The sequence below is a fragment of the Quercus suber genome, unplaced genomic scaffold (assembly GCF_002906115.3).
Source record: "Quercus suber isolate HL8 unplaced genomic scaffold, Cork oak 2.0 scaffold_119, whole genome shotgun sequence".
NCBI lineage: Eukaryota > Viridiplantae > Streptophyta > Magnoliopsida > Fagales > Fagaceae > Quercus > Quercus suber.
Window position 1 is genome coordinate 927816 of NW_027069584.1, and position 23149 is coordinate 950964.

Consider the following 23149-nt stretch of genomic DNA (forward strand, 5'->3'; position numbering starts at 1 on the left):
AAATTTTGGTACTCTGAGAGTACACAATAATTTCTCGTATTCCACGTTATAGGAGATTATATTAGTTAAACTTGTACTATCACATACCTTTGGTGCAATGGTTACTTCACAAATAAAAGTAGAATTGTTATTTTGTATAAAAAAAATATTAGTTAAACTTGTGGTTGGATTTATTATTTATACGAACGGTGGAAATATCGAGTCGTTGTGCACCAAGAGCGTGTCATAAGTTTCCATGTTTTATTTTATTTTTTTTTGTTGGTCGGGTTTTTTCTCAAAAAATAATGATAATAATAATTATGCATTTACAAAACTTTGGATGACCCCTTTCAAAAAAAAAAACTTTGGATGACTAATGGATTAGGCCCAATACGTACGGGCAGTTGTTGGCATTGCGGCACATCTAAGTACTCACTGGGCTAGATTCGCTAGGTCCAACAGAAGGTTCGCAAAGATACTATAGAAACAAGAAAGTTCATTGAAAAACAATAAAGTTCGGGAACGAGACCAGTCTGACCAGAGGAGACAAACAACTACTAGAATTCGCGAGAAAACACTTGAAGAATCCTCCAAGAACCTATAAATACACAAAACATTCTTTCTTTTCAAACCAATCTGAACTCGCAGGTGTCACTGTAAGCTTTCCCATCAAACAACAACTTCTAAGGTTTTCTCTTAACAATAGTTAGTAACTAAGATGTCTCTGATTCCAAGCTTCTTTGGTAGCAGCCGAAGCAACATCTTGGATCCATTTTCGCTCGAGATTTGGGATCCATTTAAGGATTTTCCGTTCTCAACTGAATCTCAGTTTGTAAAAGAAGCTTCTGCCTTGGTTGACACTCGCGTGGATTGGAAGGAGACCCCAGAAGCCCATGTGTTCAAAGCTGATCTTCCTGGGCTCAACAAAGAGGAGGTGAAGGTTGAAGTTGAAGATGACAGAGTGTTGCAAATAAGCGGAGAGAGGAAGGTGGAGAAGGAAGAGAAGAAAGACACGTGGCATAGAGTGGAGCGTAGCAGCGGCAAATTCTTGAGGAGGTTTAGGCTTCCTGAGAATGCAAAGATGGATCAGATTAAGGCTTCAATGGAAAATGGTGTTCTCACTGTGACGGTTCCTAAGGTGAACAAAAAGGAGGTGAAGGTTGAAATTGAAGATGACAGAGTGTTGCAAATAAGCGGAGAGAGGAAGGTGGAGAAGGAAGAGAAGAAAGACACGTGGCATAGAGTGGAGCGTAGCAGCGGCAAATTCTTGAGGAGGTTTAGGCTTCCTGAGAATGCAAAGATGGATCAGATTAAGGCTTCAATGGAAAATGGTGTTCTCACTGTGACGGTTCCTAAGGTGGAGGTGAAGAAGCCTGATGTCAAGTCCATTGAGATTTCTGGCTAAATTGTAATTTTGGTATCTATATTGCCATAGTAATTAATATATAAGCATATGCCTTAATCTGTGATTGCGGAAGATTTCAAAAATAGAAGTTTTGATTGCAGAAAATAAATAGGCATAGCTCTGGGAAGGTGTTTAGTTTTATGTTTGTTTGATAATTGTCAAGATGTGTCCCCGACTACCTGTGCGGGGAGTATGTAAACGCTTTGGTTTGTTTTGAAAGTTCTAAAGAATGTAAAAACAGATTACTTAAAATGTTTTCGACTCTCTTCAGTTTGTTTTCACTTTCTTCCTTAAATTGACAACATCCAATCAGATACTTTAGTGTGTATGATTCCATCAGTCTTCTGTGGATTCTAACAAATTTCAGATCTTTCTAAGATCAAAGCGCATCAATGTTCCGATTAACCATCTTTTTTCGAGATACATTCCGATTAAACCATCTATATGTATCTTAGCATTTTTTTATTTTTTTTTTATTTTTTATTTTTTTTTATAATGTGGAAGGTATGAGACTCTTCAACTATTAAAAATTTAGAACAAGAAAGTTCTGCGGATGATACCTTAATAAAAAGATCTAAAGCAACCGCAGGAGCTGTGACTAGTGACTGTGAGCCTCTTCATGGTTTCATCTATTCAATACCTTAATAATTAAGATCTAAATGTAGACAAGCATTTTTATGTGGAAGCTAATAGTCTCTTCATCTATTTAATAGGTTACCTTACCTCTTACCACTAATTATGTAGGATAGGATTACCCATCCAACAGAATAACAAACCCACCATTCCTTTTAAGGAGACACCTCCACGACGTTTCTCTACCCTCAATATATTTTTCTTTCCCAAACTCCCATGGATTACCTATGGTGAACAAATTTTGTTCAAACTAAAGATAGGGAAATTTCTTGTAAGTGATATGTTATGCCAACATAGACGTCGAGCCTTGATATGATAACAAATGTTTTAGCAAAAGTAGTAGCAGGTTTTTCCTACTTGAGTTTTGGAACTGGCCTTTGTAAAACAAATTAGAGGTAAGGTTATTATAACCCCTTTTAGATCTTGCAAAAAGTGAGAGTTTTATGTATTTAGTATGATATTTTTATTATATGTACAACATGTCAATTGTATGATTATAATTATATGATAAATGAGAAAGCTCATTTGTTGGTGCATGTATCTTTCTAATGGAAAGGTTGTAAATGAATCAAACTATATATAAATAATTTAGACTCAACTTTCAAAAATTGTTTATACTTTTTATTTAGTAAATAACTTAAACTCAAACATAATCAAGTGCTTGTGAACAAGCCCATTAATATGAGGCTCAAATACTAGATTTGAATATATATATATATATATATTTAAACATGCACAAAAAATAATTACATAGACTTAAAATTGAATTTTATAAGTTTGTAAATATATATGTGTGTGTGTGTTCATAATATGTTAACTTATTATTTGTAATTTATTGATAATATAAAACATTTTATTTTGTAGTAAATAATTATATAAATTTTTTATAGCATTAGGTAAATCTAATTTTTATAAGCTTGCAAATGAAAATTAGTCTATCTCATGAACTTAAATAATGTAATTTTAACTTTAACTAGGTTGTAACCAATGCTTACACAAACATTTAATTGAAGCAACAATATAGTAATCTTACCAAGGTGAGTGAAGGGGTCATCTCTGCTTTCGCATTTAGTATTATAAACGACTCATTTGGCATCAAAATAAAGAAAATTAAATTGGACATGTAAAGAACAATTAGACAACAATTAAAAAAATTAAATAAAGATTGTGCTTTGACTTCAATATATTATATTATATATGATTTTTTCTTAGAACAAAAATAAGAGGGCTTCTGTGTGTAATCATTGCCACATGCCCAATGATATATTGCCACTTAAGCTTTTGGGTAAGCTCATGATTACCACTAGTGCAAAGTAAGGTGCTATTACTCGAACTCACAATCTCTTGACACTTGGTTTGAAGTTATGAGTCTTTTCAAGTGCTTCCTATCTTTGCATAAACCTGCCGATGGTAATTATTATTAATTATTATTAAAGAATTGTGAAGGAGGAACAAAATTTTAGTTAAGGTGTTTACTATATAGAAAAAGAATAAGTTAATCAAAGAGTTCGTGCGTAAACTTAACTTTAAATACTCAACTCAACTCATTTACAAACCCATAAATATACAACTTCATTAGTAAATTATTCAAACATACCTTAGTCTACTTTTGTTATTTCTCCCTACTTTTCTTCATTACTAATCCAGAGTCCTTCAAAAAATTATGGGACTGATTGTGTGTTTGTGTGTGTATATACATTTCCATGCCAATTATGATTTTTCCTTCTTCCTTGATTTGCTGCAACTTTTAATAAGAACAATGTTAGATACACAAATTTTGTCACAACTTATTAAGGTGTTAAGTTTCAATTGGAGCAGTTCTAAAATAAAAAAGTTTCGATTGAAGCAACATCATTTTACATGTGCCAACTATTGATACAAATTTTATTGTGTAACAATCACAACAAGTTGTAATAATAGTAGATTCAAAAAAGTGAGAACTTTTTACTTTTTTTTGCCCTTAAATTATTGTTTAAATAAATACCACTTTTTTCCCAACAAACTACTTCATCAAACTTCAAAGGTTTTCTCTGTACTATAGTTCCTAATTAAGATGTCGCTAATTCCAAGCTTCTTTGGTAGCAGCCGAAGCAACATCTCAGACCCATTCTCACTCGAGGTTTGGGACCCTTTTAAGGATTTTCCATTCTCATCGGAATCTCAGTTTGCAAAAGAAAATTCTGCTTTGGTTAACACCCGCGTGGATTGGAAGGAGACCCGAGCAGCCCACGTGNATGATGAATTACATTGTTTTCAAAATGATCCATTATTTTACGCTAATTAAAATTTTAGTGCTTTTATTAAAAGTTACAAGAATTAATATTGCATATACAGCTATTGCACACATTTCTTTCTTTTTCTTTTTTTTTTTTTTTTTTTTTTTTTTTGACAACGTTAATCAGTTAATACCACCCCTCCCAATATATATATATAATATACACACACATATATACACACGTTTTTATTATCTAGGTTGGGTTTAAATATGTTGCCAAATCCGGTAAGTGCATTGTAGAGAGGCCAATACATGAATCAGTAACGCAAGGAAATACCCAAGTAGGCCAGATCCACATAAGGTGTACAAAGATCATACTAGAACGTTCGTTTGAAAATTAGAACCGACCGAAAGTTTGTCAAGAAAAACAGAAAGACTAATAACCAGACTCCTGAGAAAATACTTGAAGAATCCTCCGCGAACCTATAAATTTCACTACCGCTCTGTATTCTATCAAACCAGTCAGAAATCGTGTGCCATTGTAAGCATCCCAACAAACTACTTCATCAAACTTCAAAGGTTTTCTCTGTACTATAGTTCCTAATTAAGATGTCGCTAATTCCAAGCTTCTTTGGTAGCAGTGGAAGGAGACCCGAGCAGCCCACGTGTTCAAAGCTGATCTTCCTGGGCTCAACAAAGAGGAAGTGAAGGTTGAAGTTGAAGATGACAGAGTGCTCCAAATAAGCGGAGAGAGGAAAATGGAGAAGGAAGAGAAGAAAGACACATGGCATAGAGTGGAGCGCAGCAGCGGCAAGTTCTTGAGGAGGTTTAGGCTTCCTGAGAATGCAAAGATGGATGAGATTAAGGCTTCCATGGAGAATGGTGTTCTCACTGTGACTGTTCCTAAGGTGGAGGTGAAGAAGCCTGATGTCAAATCCATTGAGATTTCTGGCTAAATTGTGATTTGGTCCCTATATAGCATAGTTAATATAAACATAGGCCTTAAATTCTAATTGCATAAAATAAATTTTAGTTCAATGTTTGTTTCATTGTTTAATAATTTTCATGACTTGTCCTCCCAAGTAAATGCTGTACGGGGAATATGTAAAAACTTTGTAATGTTTTCAAAGTACTAAGGAATGCAAAAATATTGTGATTAAAATTGGTGCTTACTCTTAACAGTTTTAATTAAATCTCCTTTCTTCCTCAAGTTGCCAATGGTCAACCAGATCTTTCTAAGTGCAAAGGGCATCAACGTATTGATCAGCAATCATGCATAATGTAGCTTAGCATTTTATGCGAAAGGTATAAAAGACTCTTCATCTATTAAACAACAAAAATTATTTGGATATTACCTCAATAAAAGGGTCTTATGAGTGAGTTTGGTTTAGCTTTTTGAAAAAGTACATAATGAAAAAGTTGAGTTTTCAAAAAGTACATAATAAAAAAGTGATTTTTTAAAAAGTGCATAATGAAAAAGTGATATTTTAAAAAGCTGAGTGTTTGGTAAAAACTGTTAAAAAATATTTTTTGAAAAAACTGAGTATTTGGTTAGCACTTATAAAAGTGACAGTTTGAAAGGTAAATTACCAAAAAGGACAATGTATATATAAGAGATTTTATTTCATACTTAAATCAATATTGTGAAATTATTTTTTTTCTCACCAATATTAGCTAATAATAATCTACTACTTAAGATTTATTGTGAAAGTATTGTGATAATTTATATTGATTTTAATTTGAACGTACTATTACAATTATTTTTTTTTCTTTCTAGACAAATTATTTTTTTCTCACAAATATTAACTAATAATAACCTACCACTTAAGATTTATTGTGAAAGTATTGTGAAAATATTGTGATAAAAATTGATACTAATTTTAATTTGAACGTACTATTAAAACTATTTTTTTCTCTTTCTAAAAAAATTATTTTTTTCTCACCAATATTAGCTAATAATAACCTACCCGTTAAAATGTTGAAACAAACGGGCACTTGTCTGATCAGGACTGCAAGATCGGGGAGAAGTAGTATCTCCCACATATCATTTTAATTAGTTTCCTTAGATCTTCACAGGCATTAACTAGAGGGAACAAATTTTCTTCAAAGTGTTTATATGGAAATTTTATGTATGCTAAAATGCAAATCTATGAATAAAGTATCATAGTACGGGTGAAAAGTTTAATTTGTTGGTGTATGTATATCTCTAATATCTATAGTTGTAAATCAACTTCTTTGTCCTCCTTATGAACAATTTTAACTCAACTGTTTATATTCATTTATTTACCATAAATTTAGGAAGAAACTTAAAAATATTTCTCCTATAGATTGACATGGAAGAGTAGTATAGTCGTGCGAAAGATATGTGATATACTAAGGGGCTGGTCATTGCTCACAACTTGCAAATCCAATGTAAATAAAATTATAGACAATTCGGTGTGCTGTGGAAGACGAAGAGAGAAGACAGAGATGAGAGAGAAGACAGAGATGAGACGGAGAGAGTGATATGATATGAGGAGAGAGAATACATAATAAAATAATAATATATATTATGCCACATTTGTCCGTACAGTGCCAAATTTGTGATGGCACTGTAGCATATTGCAAAAATTTAGAACATTTAACACATCTGATAAATGAGTGTTTTTAGTGTTTGGTGTGCCAAATGTGCCAAATATTTGGCATTTGGCACATTTGGCACATCTGATACGGATGCTCTAAGGAATGCAAAAATATTGTGATTAAAATTGGTGCTTACTCTTAACAGTTTTAATTAAATTTCCTTTCTTCCTCAAGTTGCCAATGGTCAACCAGATCTTTCTAAGTGCAAAGGGCATCAACGTTTTTATCAGCAATCATGCATAATGTAGCTTAGCATTTTATGCGAAAGGTATAAAAGACTCTTCATCTATTAAAAAAGAAAAATTATTTGGATATTACCTCAATAAAAGGGTCTTATGAGTGAGTCTGGTTTAGCTTTTTGAAAAAGTGTATAATGAAAAAGTTGAGTTTTCAAAAAGTGCATAATGAAAAAGTAATTTTTTAAAAAACTGAGTGTTTGGTAAAAGCTGTTAAAAAGTATTTTTTGAAAAAACTGAGTATTTAGTTAGCACTTATAAAAGTGACAGTTTGAAAGATAAATTACCAAAAAGGACAATGTATATATAAGGGATTTTATTTCATACTTAAATCAATATTGTGAAATTATTTTTTTCTTACCAATATTAGCTAATAATAATCTACTACTTAAGATTTATTGTGAAAGTATTGTGATAATTTATATTGATTTTAATTTGAAAGTACTATTACAATTATTTTTTTTTTCTTTCTAGACAAATTATTTTTTTCTCACAAATATTAACTAATAATAATCTACCACTTAAGATTTATTGTGAAAGTATTGTGAAAATATTGTGATAAAAATTGATACTGATTTTAATTTGAACGTACTATTAAAACTATTTTTTTTCTCTTTCTAAAAAAATTATTTTTTTCTCACCAATATTAGCTAATAATAATCTACCCGTTAAAACGTTGAAACAAACGGGCACTTGTCTGATCAGGACTGCAGGATCGGGGAGAAGTAGTATCTCCCACATATCATTTTAATTAGTTTCCTTAGATCTTCACAGGCATTAACTAGAGGGAACAAATTTTCTTCAAAGTGTTTATATGGAAATTTTATGTATGCTAACATGCAAATCTATGAATAAAGTATCATAGTACGGGTGAAAAGTTTAATTTGTTGGTGTATGTATATCTCTAATATCTATAGTTGTAAATCAACTTCTTTGTCCTCCTTATGAACAATTTTAACTCAACTGTTTATATTCATTTATTTACCATAAATTTAGGAAGAAACTTAAAAATATTTCTCCTATAGATTGACATGGAAGAGTAGTATAGTCGTGCGAAAGATATGTGATATACTAAGGGGTTGGTCATTGCTCACAACTTGCAAATCCAATGTAAATAAAATTATAGACACAAGGAAGGAAATATGTGGGTTTCTTTACTATTTGGTTGAATCGCAATAGAACCAAGTCACCTTAATATTTACTGGCTAAAAGTTAAGAGTTAGAATAAAATTGTGGGCTTTGAATTATTATAAAAATAATGTTCAAAGAAATAACTCGCGGAAACAAAAAGTTCAAAATACTTCTATATATATATATATATATATAATTGAACATCCATAACTATATAAGAAAAATAATTCAAACAAAATAATGTGCTCATGGTTATGACATTCAACTTGAATACAAAATATTATATACAACTGTGTCTACATGTATAAAAATATAATTATGGTAAAATACATAAACTAATCCTGAGATTTGGGCTAAGGTCAAAAAGGTTCAAGAATTTTTAAAACTAACCAACTTGGTCTTTAAGCACAATTACATAGACTTGAAATTGGATTGTATAAATTTGTAAATATATATATTCATAATATGTTAACTTATTATTTGTAATTTATTGATTTCTCCACTACTGTGATTGAGGTTTAGTTTGAGGTATTTGCTAGGTTAATTTTGTTGCTAGGTTTGATTTGGTATTTTTCTATGGTTGGTTTTTTTTTTTTTTTTTTTTTTGGGAAAGGGTGGTGCTGGTTTTCTATTTATCAGTCTTGTTGATGATGGGTTTGGGTTTGAGAGGAGTGGGTCTTATTGAAATTTTTAGTATTTTTTTGAGTTGTAGATTTGTGAACTTTATGTGTTGTTGTTGTTGTTTAAGTGTTGTGTATTTTCTGTGTCTGTGAATAGTTGTTTGTGGGTATGAATTCAAACCCAATCTCTCCTCTGCTTGGATACCATTTGGATACACATATTATCTTCAATCTTTCCTCTACTTGGATACCATTTGGGTTTGAGCTTGGTGGGTGTCCTTTCAAATCTACATGGCTGGGTGGTTTGGTGGCTGTGAGTATGGGTCTATGGTGGTTTGGGTTCCGATTTATGGTTTTGGTTTGTGGTGTTGGGCTTTGTAACAATGGTGGTAAGGTAGTGGTTGTGGTCTCAAAGAGTAGATTTTTGGGTTGTGGTGGGTTTTGTTTTTGGTTTGCATGATAAAATGAGGGACAAGAAGTAAGAAATATGAGAGAAGAGAGAAAAGTGAGGAGAGAGAAGAGGGAGTCACACCGTTTAGGGCCAAATTGTTCTTAGGGATTAATTTGGTTAGTTTTGAAAAGTCTTGGACTTTCTTGGCATTAGCCTAAACCTCGGGGTTAGTTTATGTATTTTACACTATAATTATATATACTTGAGATTGAATTATAATATATAAGTTTATAAATTAATTCATAAGATACTAAACTATTGTATTTAAAATTTATTGATGATTTAAATTGTAGGGGTGGTAGGCCTAGTAGTATGTATCTATGTATATATTGGGTTGGGAGCCCAATCCGAGGACATTAAGTAATTCGAAGATAGGGAAACACTGTCAAAGGAGTCTGTATTAATGAATGAAAATGTGAGATATGGTCATGAGAGTCTAAGAAAGTGATAAGAGGAGAGATGTCTCCTCGGTTGATCAAAGCCAAAGTCCAAAGTTGTGATTTGCCTTCCAAGCAACATTCCAAGAGATTCTACTGGTAAGGATACACATCCAGAAGGTACGAGACAAATGAGGACTACAAAATATCTAAGAGAGAGTTGTTACCACTGCATTGTATGCTCTGTAGCTAACTTTCTGGTCGCATTAATTAGGAAGTGATACATGAATAGTAATTTTTAGCCTTACAGCTGCTCCTCAAAGACTTCAGAGAGTGTTGATGGGACAAAGATCAACACTATCAATCTAATCTATACGTGGAGGGTAGAGATGAAGGAAGGAGAAAGATATAAAACAGAAGGAAGATCTTAAGAAAGGGGGGATTGGAGAATTGAGAGAGAAATATTGTAGTAATAAGACCTGTACTTGTAATCAACTTCAAGAATTATATACAAGAATGATTTTTTCGACTGTGCCAAGGATGATTTTATTTAGATAAAACCAGTCTATTTTTACTTTATTGTCATTTGGACCACTATAATTGTTACCCAACTCATTAGAGCCTAGTTTTTCAACCCACTCTCTATAAATTCATTGTATTGGCTCTTTGAGCCTAGATCCTTTTAACTTTTGGACTTAGAACTCAAATTGCGTCCTTACATAAATAATTCATCTTGTACTAAAAACTATATATAGTACAAGGATGGTAAATCTATCTTTTTTTTTTTTTTTTGAGAATTAGATTGGTAATCTAATTTTTATAACTATACAATGAAAACTAGTCTTTCTAATTGATTCAAAGATATATTTATAATAGATCACTCAAATGATATATTCGTAACTATAATTAAGTTATCAATTATTGGAATAAATTGTGAAGGCGGTAAAAAAATTCTAATTGTTGTTCTTATTATATGCGGGAAAAAAATAATTTAATTAAATAGCTTGTTGTGAACAAGCTTGAAATTCTTCAACAAGAAAATAAACCAAGTTTGGATATATATTATAGATTGATGATGTGTTCGAACTTGCTTCATTCAACTGACTTATTTACAACCCTACTAATATGCAATGCCTTAATAATTATCTAATACATTACCTTACTGTAATTTCACTTTGATTTATTCTTTTTATTAATATAGATAATAGATTCCTTAAAGAAAATTGTGGAAATGATATAATTTTATGTGATGTCCTTTACATAATCATTCCAATTATAATTTTTTTTCTTCTCCTTTCTTATTAGTTGCTCCTCAAATTTTAATAAAAGCAATGTTAGAGACACAATTTTTCACAGTTTTTTACATAACTTGTTAACATATCAAGCTTTCATTAGAGATAACATCACGTTCACATTAACTCATTGCCGATATCACTTTTATTATGTAAAAATCGTAATAACATATCATATCAACATATTGTGAAAAAGTTTTGAAATTTTTTGTGTCTTTAATTTAAGGTTTTAATACACCTTTTTTCCAAGAGTCTTAGTAACTTTTTGCCATAGCATTCCACATCCTTATAACTATCAAATTATCCAATCAATAAATAACACGTTTACAATGAATTGCATTTNACATACCTTTACATATGCCTTAGCATCAGCTTGGATGGTTGGAGTAGTACCTGCACGGATGGCCTTGTGGACGAGTGATCTGGCTCCTGAGTGATTGCCACATCTCCTTCATGAACTTCCCTCAATACGTAGTTTGCTTCGTCTGGAGCTAAGCACCTCAGGTATGTTGTGAAAAACTCTTTTGTATAAAAATCTCGTCTATAAGGATGTATTTGGCTGATTTAACTCTTAGCTTCCTGGCCTCGTCCTTCCCTTCTGGAAGCCTTCCGTCCTTCAGGTATGAGACTATCGGGGTCATCCAATTCTCTTCACCTTCTATCTGCAACATTTCTAGAAGGCTATGCTCGGCAGGTACTGTATTTCATCTAACTTGTCCATTGCTTCATTGGCGGAGGCTTCCTTCGCTAGAGTGTCTGCTTCCATGTTCTCTCCCTCGGGATTTGCCGAAATTAGCTTCTCTGAATTTCTTCATAAGGCGTAACACCTTCTTCAGATACCTCTTCATTCTATCTTCCTTGGCTTCACATGTTCATTTACTTGGTTTATAACCACTGTGAATCTCCAGGACGAGTACGGAGTCTGCCTCCACAGATTTAGCTAACTCCAACCCTTTGAGAAGGGCTTCATACTCTGCTTCATTGTTAGTTGTTTGATACTGCAAGCGAACCTTGTGATCAATTTATCTCCTTTTGGTGATTGTAAACCACTCCTATACCTCCTGCATACAGTGTAGATGATCCATCTACTGGACGACCCATCTTTTATTGCCTTCTTTGTCATCATAACTCGGAGTAATTCTGCGATGAAATCTGCTAGGGCTTGAGCTTTTATCGCATTCCTCGGTTGGTACCGAATATCAAACTCACCGAGCTCAATTGCCCATTGAATTAGTCGTCCTGCAGCTTCAAGTTTACTCATTGCCTTCTTGAGTGGATGATCCGTCATGACAATGATGACATGACCTTGGAAGTAGTGTCTTAACTTCCTAGAAGCTGTTATTAGTGCGAAGGCTAACTTCTCTATCAATGGGTACCTTCCTTCTGCCCCTCTCAGTGCCCGCTAGTGTAATACACAGGCTTCTGTACCTTTTCTTCCTCCCTGACCAACGCTGAACTCACGGCGTGTGGGGACACTGCTAAGTATAAATATAGTTCTTCTCCTGGCACGGACGGACTTAGCAACGGGGCCGTGGCAAGATAGTGCTTTAGGTCCTGGAAGGCCTTTTGACATTCGTCCGTCCACTCAAATGCCTTCCTGAGAATCTTAAAAAAGGGTAAACACTTATCAGTGGCTCTTGAGACAAACCTGTTTAGTGCTGCAACTCGTCCTGTTAGAGATTGGACTTCCTTGATGTTCTTCGGTGGTTCCATGTTCAATATGGCTTGGATCTTGTCTGGATTTGCTTCAATTCCTCTCTCTGAAACCATGAATCCTAAAAACTTTCCTGAAGATACTCCGAAGGCACATTTACTTGGGTTCAGCTTCATCTTGTATCGCCTAAGTGTTTCAAAGGTTTCTTGAAGATCGTCCAAGTGGCTTCCTTCGTCTAAGCTCTTCACAAGTATATCATCCACGTACACCTCTACATTCCGTCCTATCTATGGACGAAACATGTGATTCACCAGTCTTTGATAAGTTGCCCCTGCGTTCTTCAGACCGAAGGGCATCACTTTGTAGCAAAATAAACCTTGACTTGTAATAAAAGATGTCTTTTCCTGATCTGCCTCGTCCATCTTTATCTGATTATATCCTGAGAAGGCGTCCATGAAGCTCAACAGTTGATGGCCAACAGTAGAATCAACCAGTTGATCAATACGAGGCAAGGAATAACTATCCTTAGGACAAGCCTTATTTAAGTCAGTGAAGTCAACACACATCCTCCACTTGCCATTTGCTTTTTTCACCATCACTACATTTGCCAACCAATCCAGATAATAGACTTCCCGGATGAACTGTGCTGTGGTCAGTTTTTGAACCTCTTCCTTGATAGCCTTCTCTCGTTCAGGGGCGAACACTCTCTTTTTTTGACGAATAGGCTTAGAAGAGAGGGACACTTTCAGTCGATGAGTGATTACACCTGGGTCAATACCAGGCATGTCGTCATGGCTCCATGCAAAAACATCAGCATTCTTTTTTAGAAACTGGACGAGATCTTCTTTCGCCTTCTCCTTCATACTTGTTCCAATTCTAGTGAATTTTTCAGGATCATTTTCTTGTAATAAAACATCTTCCAATACTTCAGTCGGTTCTGCAACAATTTTCCTTTCTTCTATACTCATAGTATGCATCTGCTCGTCCATAGCCAACATGGCTAGGTAACACTCCCTGGCTGCCAATTGATCTCATTGTGCTTGTCCAATTCCGCATTCCGTAGGGAATTTAACTGATAGATAGTAGGTGGAAGTTACTGCCTTCCAACTGTTCAAAGTTGGTCTTCCGATAATGGCATTATATGAGGACGAACAATCCACCACAAGGAAATTTACTTCCTTAGTTATCTGCTGTGGGTATGACCCTACCACTACAGGCAAGGTAATGATACCCACGGGCTGCACTTTGATTCCTCCAAATCCTATCAGTGGTGAGCATGCTGGACGAATCTGATCTCGTCCAAGCTTCATCTTCTGGAAGGCAGGATAATATAATATATCCGCTGAACTTCCATTATCCACCAGCACCCTCCTAGTTCTGTAATCTGCAATCAGTAGGGTAATGACAATTGCATCGTCATGGGGATGATGAATTCTTTCAGCCTCTTCATCTGTGAAAGAAATGGTTGGCTCGTCCTTCCCCCCCGTTCACTGAGATCGTCCAGAGAGCTGGACATTCTGCACCACTTTAAGATACGTCTTCTTTGATCTAGAGGATTGTCCTTGAAAAGTCCCTCCAATGATAACCCTTATTTCTCCTAGTGGGGGCCGCGGTGACTCTTCCGTCTTCGCTTTCAATTTTTCATCTTTATGATCTCTTCCAACGAAATGCCTCAACTTTCCTTGTCTAATGAGATTCTCTATCTGCTGCTTCAAGTCATAACACTCGTCCGTGTCATGCCCATGATCCCTGTGGAAGCGACAATATTTATTCCTATTGCGCTTGTTAGGATCTCCCTTCATCTTCTCCGGCCACTTCAAGGAAGGATCATCCTTGATTTGCATAAGCACTTGATCAAGTGGGGCATTCAAGGGTGTGTAATTCTGATTCCTTGCTGATGGGCCTGCCTTTCTGTTATCCCTGTCTCGGTCCTTCTTATCTTCCGTTCATCCCTTCTTTGGGCGAGGCCCTTGGTCAGGATGACGCGGGGGGTTGACCTCCGTTCTCTCAACTCTCTTCCTCTTCTTAGCTATGATGGCGTCTTCTGCATTCATGAAGTTTTGGGCTGAATGACGAGTTCAGCCATGGATTGGGGCTCTTTTTCATACAACTTGTGAATGAATAAGTCTGAGTTAACTCCATTATAGAAGGCTGCCAAAAGTAGCTTATCGTCCACCTCGTCTACTGTCAGAGCTTCCCTGTTGAAGCGTGTGATGAAGGAACGCAGGCTTTCATTCTCTCCTTGCTCTATGGTCAGCAAACTGGACGAGGAACGTTTGTGTCTCTGTCCCCCAATAAAATTATTGACAAATAATTTGCTCAACTCCTCGAAAGAACTTACAGAATTCGAGGGTATTTTGCTGAACCATACTCGCGCTGGTCCTTTAAGGGTGGTAGGGAAGGCTCTGCACATAATCTCGTCTGGAACCCTTTGGAGATGCATTGTAGTCTTGAAAGTAGCAATATGGTCAAAAGGATCACGTGCTCCATCATATGAATCCAGGGAAGGCATTTTGAACTTCGGTGGCAAGGGATGCCCATTGATGGAAGCCATGAAAGGGGAATCTGTCCGGTGAACCAAATCCTTAACGGGATTTGCTCTTCTCATGTTCTCCCTCATCTCATCCATAACCTTCCTCATTTGATCAATTTCCTTCTCCAACTGTGGCACCCTTCGTGAAGTGGTGCCTCTTGACTGAGCCTCAGGCTCAGCATTTCCTCCTCTATCTTCCTGACTTTGGGACTATCTTTCGGCCTGTCCTTCATGGCGCTGCCTCTCCATTTCCCTAGTCAATTCTTGATTTTGGCGAGTTAACTCCGCCATCGCGGCCGCCATAGATTGCATGTGTTGGATGGAAGGCGACTGCATGATAGGCGCTGATTGGCGATCGCGATGGGGGTTACTTGAAGCATCTCTGCTTCCCTGATGGCCTGGGCTTGTAGCCCTCGACCTAGTCCGAACCATTCAACCTTTTTCTGAGAAAGTCAAATCGCAAAACAATTCACGCTTCCCACAGACGGTGCCAAACTGATGGTGGATAAAATCAGTTTGGTTGAACACTTCGACTTCGGTGGGCTACGGCGTTTGCAGAGGCCTGTAAAAGAAGAAAAAAAATCAAAGGATAACCGGGATGGACCGGCCAAATACCCTCCGATGGTGAAGTTAGTGTCTTCCCTTGTATGGAGTTCTAACTGTATTGTGTGTAAAGATCTCAGAATATCATACCTTTACATAGTTCAGACCGGTCCTTATATAGGGTACTTTAGGGCGGTTATTGGTCCGATAACTTCCCCCAAATTTGTGGAATCCGGACATAACTTCTTCAACGGTTATAGAAATCATAACCGCTGCTGGAAGTTACAAACTTGGGAGAAATTGACGGCGATGAACATGGGTTGATTAACCGCTTCAGAATTTGCTAAGTATTGTGTGGTCGTCCATGTGCAATGCTTATGGACGACCCTTTGTCATGCTGTTCTTTGGTCGTCCATGCGATTCATCTGTGGACGACCCTTTTGACTTGATTACGGGGTCTACCTAATTGGTCGACCTCTCAGGGAAGAGAGGTCTGGACGAATAGGAGATGGCCTAGTTGCTTGGCAAACTGCGTGTCATGGACGACCCTTCTGGACGAACCACAGGCGCCATTTTTTGCTATCCCATCAGGAAGTGATACATGAATAGTAATTTTTAGCCTTACAGCTGCTCCTCAAAGACTTCAGAGAGGTGTTGATGGGACAAAGATCAACACTATCAATCTAATCTATACGTGGAGGGTAGAGATGAAGGAAGGAGAAAGATATAAAACAGAAGGAAGATCTTAAGAAAGGGGGGATTGGAGAATTGAGAGAGAAATATTGTAGTAATAAGACCTGTACTTGTAATCAACTTCAAGAATTATATACAAGAATTGATTTTCTCGGACTGTGCCAAGGATGATTTTATTTAGATAAAATCAGTCTATTTTTACTTTATTGTCATTTGGACCCACTATAATTGCTACCCAACTCATTAGAGCCTAGTTTTTCAACCCACTCTCTATAAATTCATTGTATTGGGCTCTTTGAGCCTAGATCCTTTTAACTTTTGGACTTAGAACTCAAATTGCGTCCTTACATAAATAATTCATCTTGTACTAAAAACTATATATAGTACAAGGATGGTAAATCTATCTTTTTTTTTTTTTTTTGAGAATTAGATTGGTAATCTAATTTTTATAACTATACAATGAAAACTAGTCTTTCTAATTGATTCAAATGATATATTTATAATAGATCAACTCAAATGATATATTCGTAACTATAATTAAGTTATCAATTATTGGAATAAATTGTGAAGGCGGTAAAAAAATTCTAATTGTTGTTCTTATTATATGCGGGAAAAAAATAATTTAATTAAATAGCTTGTTGTGAACAAGCTTGAAATTCTTCAACAAGAAAATAAACCAAGTTTGGATATATATTATAGATTGATGATGTGTTCGAACTTGCTTCATTCAACGTGACTTATTTACAACCCTACTAATATGCAATGCCATTAATAATTATCTAATACATTACCTTACTGTAATTTCACTATGATTTATTCTTTTTATTAATATAGATAATAGATTCCTTAAAGAAAATTGTGGAAATGATATAATTTTATGTGATGTCCTTTACATTATCATTCCAATTATAATTTTTTTTCTTCTCCCTTTCTTATTAGTTGCTCCTCAAATTTTAATAAAAGCAATGTTAGAGACACAATTTTTCACAGTTTTTTACATAACTTGTTAACATATCAAGCTTTCATTAGAGATAACATCACGTTCACATTAACTCATTGCCGATATCACTTTTATTATGTAAAAATCGTAATAACATATCATATCAACAATTGTGAAAAAGTTTTGAAATTTTTTGTGTCTTTAATTTAAGGTTTTAATAAACACCGTTTTTTCCAAGAGCTTTGTAACTTTTTGCCATAGCATTCCCAATCCTTATAACTATCAAATTATCCAATCAATAAATAACACGTTTACAATGAATTGCATTTATTTTCAAAATGACCAGTATAAATTATGCTAATTTGAATTTTGATGCTTCAAAAAATTTAGTAAAATTAATTTGATTTTTTCATAACTGGCTGATATAATTAGATATTCATACACATATTATGTGCACTAGAATGTTAATACACACGTGAAGAGTCTTATATCTCACTGATATATATATATATATATATATATTTTTCTCTCCTTTAGAAGCAAAATCAGATTTCAAATATCTTCAACCATAAAATCATAATAATACTAATAATTTAATAAAAAGGATTTCTTTTTTGGTTAAATCTTGGTTGGGATGAAAATGTGTTGCCAAATTTGTGCTAATGCAATTGTGGATAGGCCCAATACACGAATCAGTGGAAGTGTGCAACACGAGATACCCAAGTGGGCCAAGTCCAAAGAAGATTCACCAAGATGCTGGAAAGTTCGTTGAAAGTAATCAGGAAACAGCCAGAAAATTCATTAAGCAGCAAGGAAAAAGACAAACAACGACCAGAACTCCCTGGAAAATACCTGAAGAATCCCCACGAACCTATAAATTCGCTACCGCACTCGTTCTTCCCAAACCAGTCAGAATTAGCAAGTGTCTTTGTAAGCTTTTTCAACAAACAACCACTTCAAAGGTTTTCTTTATACTATAGCTCTTAATTAAGATGTCGCTGATTCCAAGCTTCTTTGGTAGCCACCGAAGCAACATATTGGACCCATTCTCGCTTGAGATTTGGGACCCATTTAAGGATTTCCCATTCTCATCTGAACCTCAATTTGCAAGAGAAACTTCTGCTTTGGTTAACACCCGTGTGGATTGGAAGGAGACCCCAGAAGCCCATGTGTTCAAAGCTGATCTTCCTGGGCTCAACAAAGAGGAAGTGAAGGTTGAGGTTGAAGATGACAGAGTGCTCCAAATAAGCGGAGAGAGGAAAGTGGAGAAGGAAGAGAAGAAAGACACGTGGCATAGAGTGGAGCGTAGCAGTGGCAAGTTCTTGAGGAGGTTTAGGCTTCCTGAGAATGCTAAGATGGATCAGATCAAGGCTGCAATGGAGAATGGTGTTCTCACTGTGACAGTCCCTAAGGTGGAGGCGAAGAAGCCTGATGTCAAGGCCATTGAGATTTCTGCCTAAATTGTGATTTGTGGTCCCTCCATACCATAATAATTAGAATAAACTATGGCCTTAAATTGTGATTAAAGATAATAAATTAGTCTTATAAAAAAAAAGAAAAAAGAAAGATAATAAATTAGTACATTTATGGGTTTTTGATAATTGTCATGATTTGTCCCCAAGTATACGCTGTACGGGGAGTATGTAAAAGCTTGTATTGTTTTGAAAGTTCAAAAGAAGAATGCAGAAACAGAGTGCCTAATATTGCTGCTTACATTTTCTCAACAAAATAATAATAATAATATTGCTGTTTACATCCATATATTGTTTCATTGAAAAAGCTTATGTATTTTCTAATATTTGGTAGTATAGAAAAAATATCAAAGAAAATTATCTTTTTAGCATGAAATTAAGTTGATTTTTTGTTAAAATTGTTGAAAAATAATTTTATCTTACACGAAACTAAATAAAAAAAATATATTAAAAGATAATTTTTTCAATTATTTTAAGTTCATTACTAAACATAAAAAAATGAGATGGGATAATTTTTGTAAAATTATTTGGTTTCAAATACCTTTTCTTCCTCAAATTGCCAACTAGATCTTTCTAGTAGAAAAGTTCACCGTTTTGATCAGCCATCTAGATGTGGCTTAGCATTTTTATATGGAAGCCTGGAAGGTACTAGCGAGAGACTATTCATTTATTAAAACAAGAAAAATTCTATGGATAATACCTCAATAAACCTTTTTTTTTTTTTTTTAATCTTACTGTGTAGCGAATCATTTATTACTAAAAATATATAAGCTTAACACATTGGCCAAAAAAAAAAAATTAGCAATAACTTGGTTCCTGGCACCTACCATTGTACCTATAATGATTGACCCAAGAACACTATTACCTAACTACACCAACTATGTCCAAACCCCCTAAAAACTTTGAAATTGATAGTCTGAACTCCGCCAATTGATCCTTATGTTATTCTAAATATTAATGGGAGTCTCAGGAAACCCGGGTAAAGCAAGGGGGTGGATAGAAGAGGAACCAAGAATTTTTGTTTGAGGGAGGCGGAGTTGTGATTCTAATTTTATTCCAGGTAAACCACCTATTTACTTACATATACAAAGCTCAATGTTTTATTATTAGAATAAGTCATAATTTATAAATATATTGCACATAAAATATAAACTTTTATGTATATATTTAGTAAATATTTTTAGGAGAATTTATTATCTTTTAAATTTTAATGAATATATAAAAGTTGTATTGTTTGATATTAGACATGAACAAAAACATTTAATAAAAAAATATTTATCATCTTCTATCAAAATTATGCTCAATGAAGAGTTTTAATAAAATAAAATTCATAAAAATAGCAAGCTCGCCCTTTGGGGGTGTTTTTAGAAATAGCTGTGGCCATTGGATTAAAGGCTTCTCTTTAAAAATAGGCACCAAAACCAATAATTTGGCTGAACATTGGGCAATTTGATAAGTCTAGCATGGCGTCTAGGCTATAAATTCATTCATTTTAGAAATTGATCCCCAAGTTGTGGTTAATTGGCTAACCCCTCATGGTGTTCTAGCACCGGATATTGTTGAATTACTTTGTGATTGCAGAAACATGATGGCTCGAGATTGGACCGTCCACAAGGAACTGTAGTCTACAGGTTTTCCAAGTCGAAGATCATTTCTTCAAGCCCATATTACCCAGATTACAATCTATACTTGGTCAAAAAAAAAAAAAAAGGGTTTTATTTGCTTCTTTTGCAAACAAATCAAGTTCAAAAACTCACATTAAGAAGAAAAGAAGAAAAAGAAAATGTCAATTTCAAAACCAATTTTAAACTTGACTATTAAATATGTCAAACTCAAATATAATAATGTGTTTATAAAAAAATTATGTTAGTAATTTTATTTAATTAATGAGCTAATATAAAAAAAAATACATTAATTTTACTAGTGTAACATATATAATATATTATCGCAACAAAATCCGTAGTGAGATTTTTTTATATTATATTAATTATAAAAAAAAGGTATATAATATAACACTTTTAATTTCTTTTTTGGCGAAAAGCACATTTTAGTCCCTACATTTTCAGGCGATTTCCATTTTAGTCCCTACATTTTATTTTTACCGCTTTTAGTCCCTATCCTGAAAAACGGTTTTTATTTTGATCCCTACCGTTACATCATAAACAAACGGTAAGAATAAATAATATTTTTTTAATGTCTACGTGGCTTAATTAATAATAAAAAAAAAATTTGGCATTAAAAAATGCCACGTCAGCATTTAAATTAAAAAAATTAATTTATTAATTATAACTAAATAAAAAAAATTAAAAACAAAATTAAAAACAAAAAATCGTATGAATTGAGATCGGATTAACCAGAAGTCGAATCAAACGAAGAACTAAAACTCCACCACTGAATACTGTGAATCTCTGTGCTCCCTTGAGTCGACCCTGAAAACCCAACGTACATTAAGTCATTCACATGCTGATCCAAGTCCAGATTGAACGACAGAAGAGGCTCCTTCGGTTTCAGATTCGAGTACGAAACCGTTTTGTTGAACACTCCAGACGACCCGTCGTACTCAATCCACGCGTTAACCGCATCACCACTCTTAAGATCAATATCCGTGGCGTCTAAATCTGCGACCTGCGTCGAGACCATGCTGTTCAGATCCAACCCCACGTGGTTTCCATTAATTTCTTTGAACTCAACGTCCATAAGGGTATCGAACTCGACCGCCAAAAACCCAGACGGCGAACCCATCGTGTTGACTAGCCCGAGGAACCCACCTGCATCGCCGACCGTATACTCGTTCGGCGAGATTACAAAAGCCAGCCCGCCGCCGATCAAGGACGGGTTCAAGTTCGTGACGGAGAAGGTGAAGAAAGGACCCACTGCCGTTCGTGGCTATGGTGGTCAACGGTGAAGGATTAAAGCTTGAGGAGCTTCAGCCTGGGTTCCTCACGGTGAAACAAAAGTTGAAGATCGGATGGTTGTGATTGGTTTGAAGATCGGTGAAGGATTAAAGCTTGTGGATGTGGATGTGGATGTGGTGGGTTTGAAGATTTTGGATCATTGGTTTGTGGGTAGTGCGTAAGCAGTGGCAAGTTCTTGAGGAGGTTTAGGCTTCCTGAGAATGCTAAGATGGATCAGATCAAGGCTGCAATGGAGAATGGTGTTCTCACTGTGACAGTCCCTAAGGTGGAGGCGAAGAAGCCTGATGTCAAGGCCATTGAGATTTCTGCCTAAATTGTGATTTGTGGTCCTCCATACCATAATAATTAGAATAAACTATGGCCTTAAATTGTGATTAAAGATAATAAATTAGTCTTATAAAAAAAAAGAAAAAGAAAGATAATAAATTAGTACATTTATGGGTTTTTGATAATTGTCATGATTTGTCCCCAAGTATACGCTGTACGGGGAGTATGTAAAAGCTTGTATTGTTTTGAAAGTTCAAAAGAAGAATGCAGAAACAGAGTGCCTAATATTGCTGCTTACATTTTCTCAACAAAATAATAATAATAATATTGCTGTTTACATCCATATATTGTTTCATTGAAAAAGCTTATTATTTTCTAATATTTGGTAGTATAGAAAAAATATCAAAGAAAATTATCTTTTTAGCATGAAATTAAGTTGATTTTTTGTTAAAATTGTTGAAAAAATTTTATCTTACACGAAACTAAATAAAAAAATATATTAAAAGATAATTTTTTCAATTATTTTAAGTTCATTACTAAACATAAAAAAATGAGATGGATAATTTTTGTAAAATTATTTGGTTTCAAATACCTTTTCTTCCTCAAATTGCCAACTAGATCTTTCTAGTAGAAAAGTTCACCGTTTTGATCAGCCATCTAGATGTGGCTTAGCATTTTTATATGGAAGCCTGGAAGGTACTAGCGAGAGACTATTCATTTATTAAAACAAGAAAAATTCTATGGATAATACCTCAATAAACCTTTTTTTTTTTTTTTAATCTTACTGTGTAGCGAATCATTTATTACTAAAAATATATAAGCTTAACACATTGGCCAAAAAAAAAAAATTAGCAATAACTTGGTTCCTGGCACCTACCATTGTACCTATAATGATTGACCCAAGAACACTATTACCTAACTACACCAACTATGTCCAAACCCCTAAAAACTTTGAAATTGATAGTCTGAACTCCGCCAATTGATCCTTATGTTATTCTAAATATTAATGGGAGTCTCAGGAAACCCGGGTAAAGCAAGGGGGTGGATAGAAGAGGAACCAAGAATTTTTGTTTGAGGGAGGCGGAGTTGTGATTCTAATTTTATTCCAGGTAAACCACCATTTACTTACATATACAAAGCTCAATGTTTTATTATTAGAATAAGTCATAAT

General features: G+C 34.6%; 4 protein-coding genes across 4 annotated transcripts; 3 read left to right on the forward strand and 1 right to left on the reverse strand.

Moving 5' to 3' along the window:
* The first annotated feature begins 522 nt into the window (after positions 1-522).
* On the forward strand, positions 523-1636 carry LOC112010000 (18.1 kDa class I heat shock protein). Its single transcript, XM_024042360.2, has one exon. It carries the CDS (start codon positions 698-700, stop codon positions 1382-1384), a length of 687 nt encoding a protein of 228 aa, XP_023898128.2. The 5' UTR covers positions 523-697; the 3' UTR covers positions 1385-1636.
* Positions 1637-4015: 2379 nt separating this feature from the next.
* LOC112036609 (18.1 kDa class I heat shock protein) lies at positions 4016-5394 on the forward strand. The gene is made up of 2 exons (XM_065775811.1): positions 4016-4238; positions 4871-5394. Exons 1-2 carry the CDS (start codon positions 4071-4073, stop codon positions 5186-5188), a joined length of 486 nt encoding a protein of 161 aa, XP_065631883.1. The 5' UTR covers positions 4016-4070; the 3' UTR covers positions 5189-5394.
* Positions 5395-14102: 8708 nt separating this feature from the next.
* LOC136068519 (uncharacterized) lies at positions 14103-14459 on the reverse strand. The gene has a single exon (XM_065775784.1). The coding sequence runs from the start codon at positions 14457-14459 to the stop codon at positions 14103-14105; it is 357 nt and encodes a 118-aa protein (XP_065631856.1).
* Positions 14460-18170: 3711 nt separating this feature from the next.
* On the forward strand, positions 18171-19037 carry LOC112036607 (18.5 kDa class I heat shock protein). Its single transcript, XM_024069442.2, has one exon. The coding sequence runs from the start codon at positions 18317-18319 to the stop codon at positions 18782-18784; it is 468 nt and encodes a 155-aa protein (XP_023925210.1). The 5' UTR covers positions 18171-18316; the 3' UTR covers positions 18785-19037.
* Positions 19038-23149: the final 4112 nt, after the last annotated feature.

What these genes read in the sequence shown, in the direction of transcription:
- LOC112010000 (XM_024042360.2), top strand. Translation starts at nt 698, where the DNA reads ATGTCTCTGATTCCAAGCTTCTTTGGTAGCAGCCGAAGCAACATCTTG.
- LOC112036609 (XM_065775811.1), top strand. Translation starts at nt 4,071, where the DNA reads ATGTCGCTAATTCCAAGCTTCTTTGGTAGCAGCCGAAGCAACATCTCA. An exon ending in TGGATTGGAAGGAGACCCGA is followed by an intron (nt 4,239 to 4,870) that starts GCAGCCCACGTG and finishes CTTCTTTGGTAG; the next exon opens with CAGTGGAAGGAGACCCGAGC.
- LOC136068519 (XM_065775784.1), bottom strand. Translation starts at nt 14,459, where the DNA reads ATGCAAATCAAGGATGATCCTTCCTTGAAGTGGCCGGAGAAGATGAAG.
- LOC112036607 (XM_024069442.2), top strand. Translation starts at nt 18,317, where the DNA reads ATGTCGCTGATTCCAAGCTTCTTTGGTAGCCACCGAAGCAACATATTG.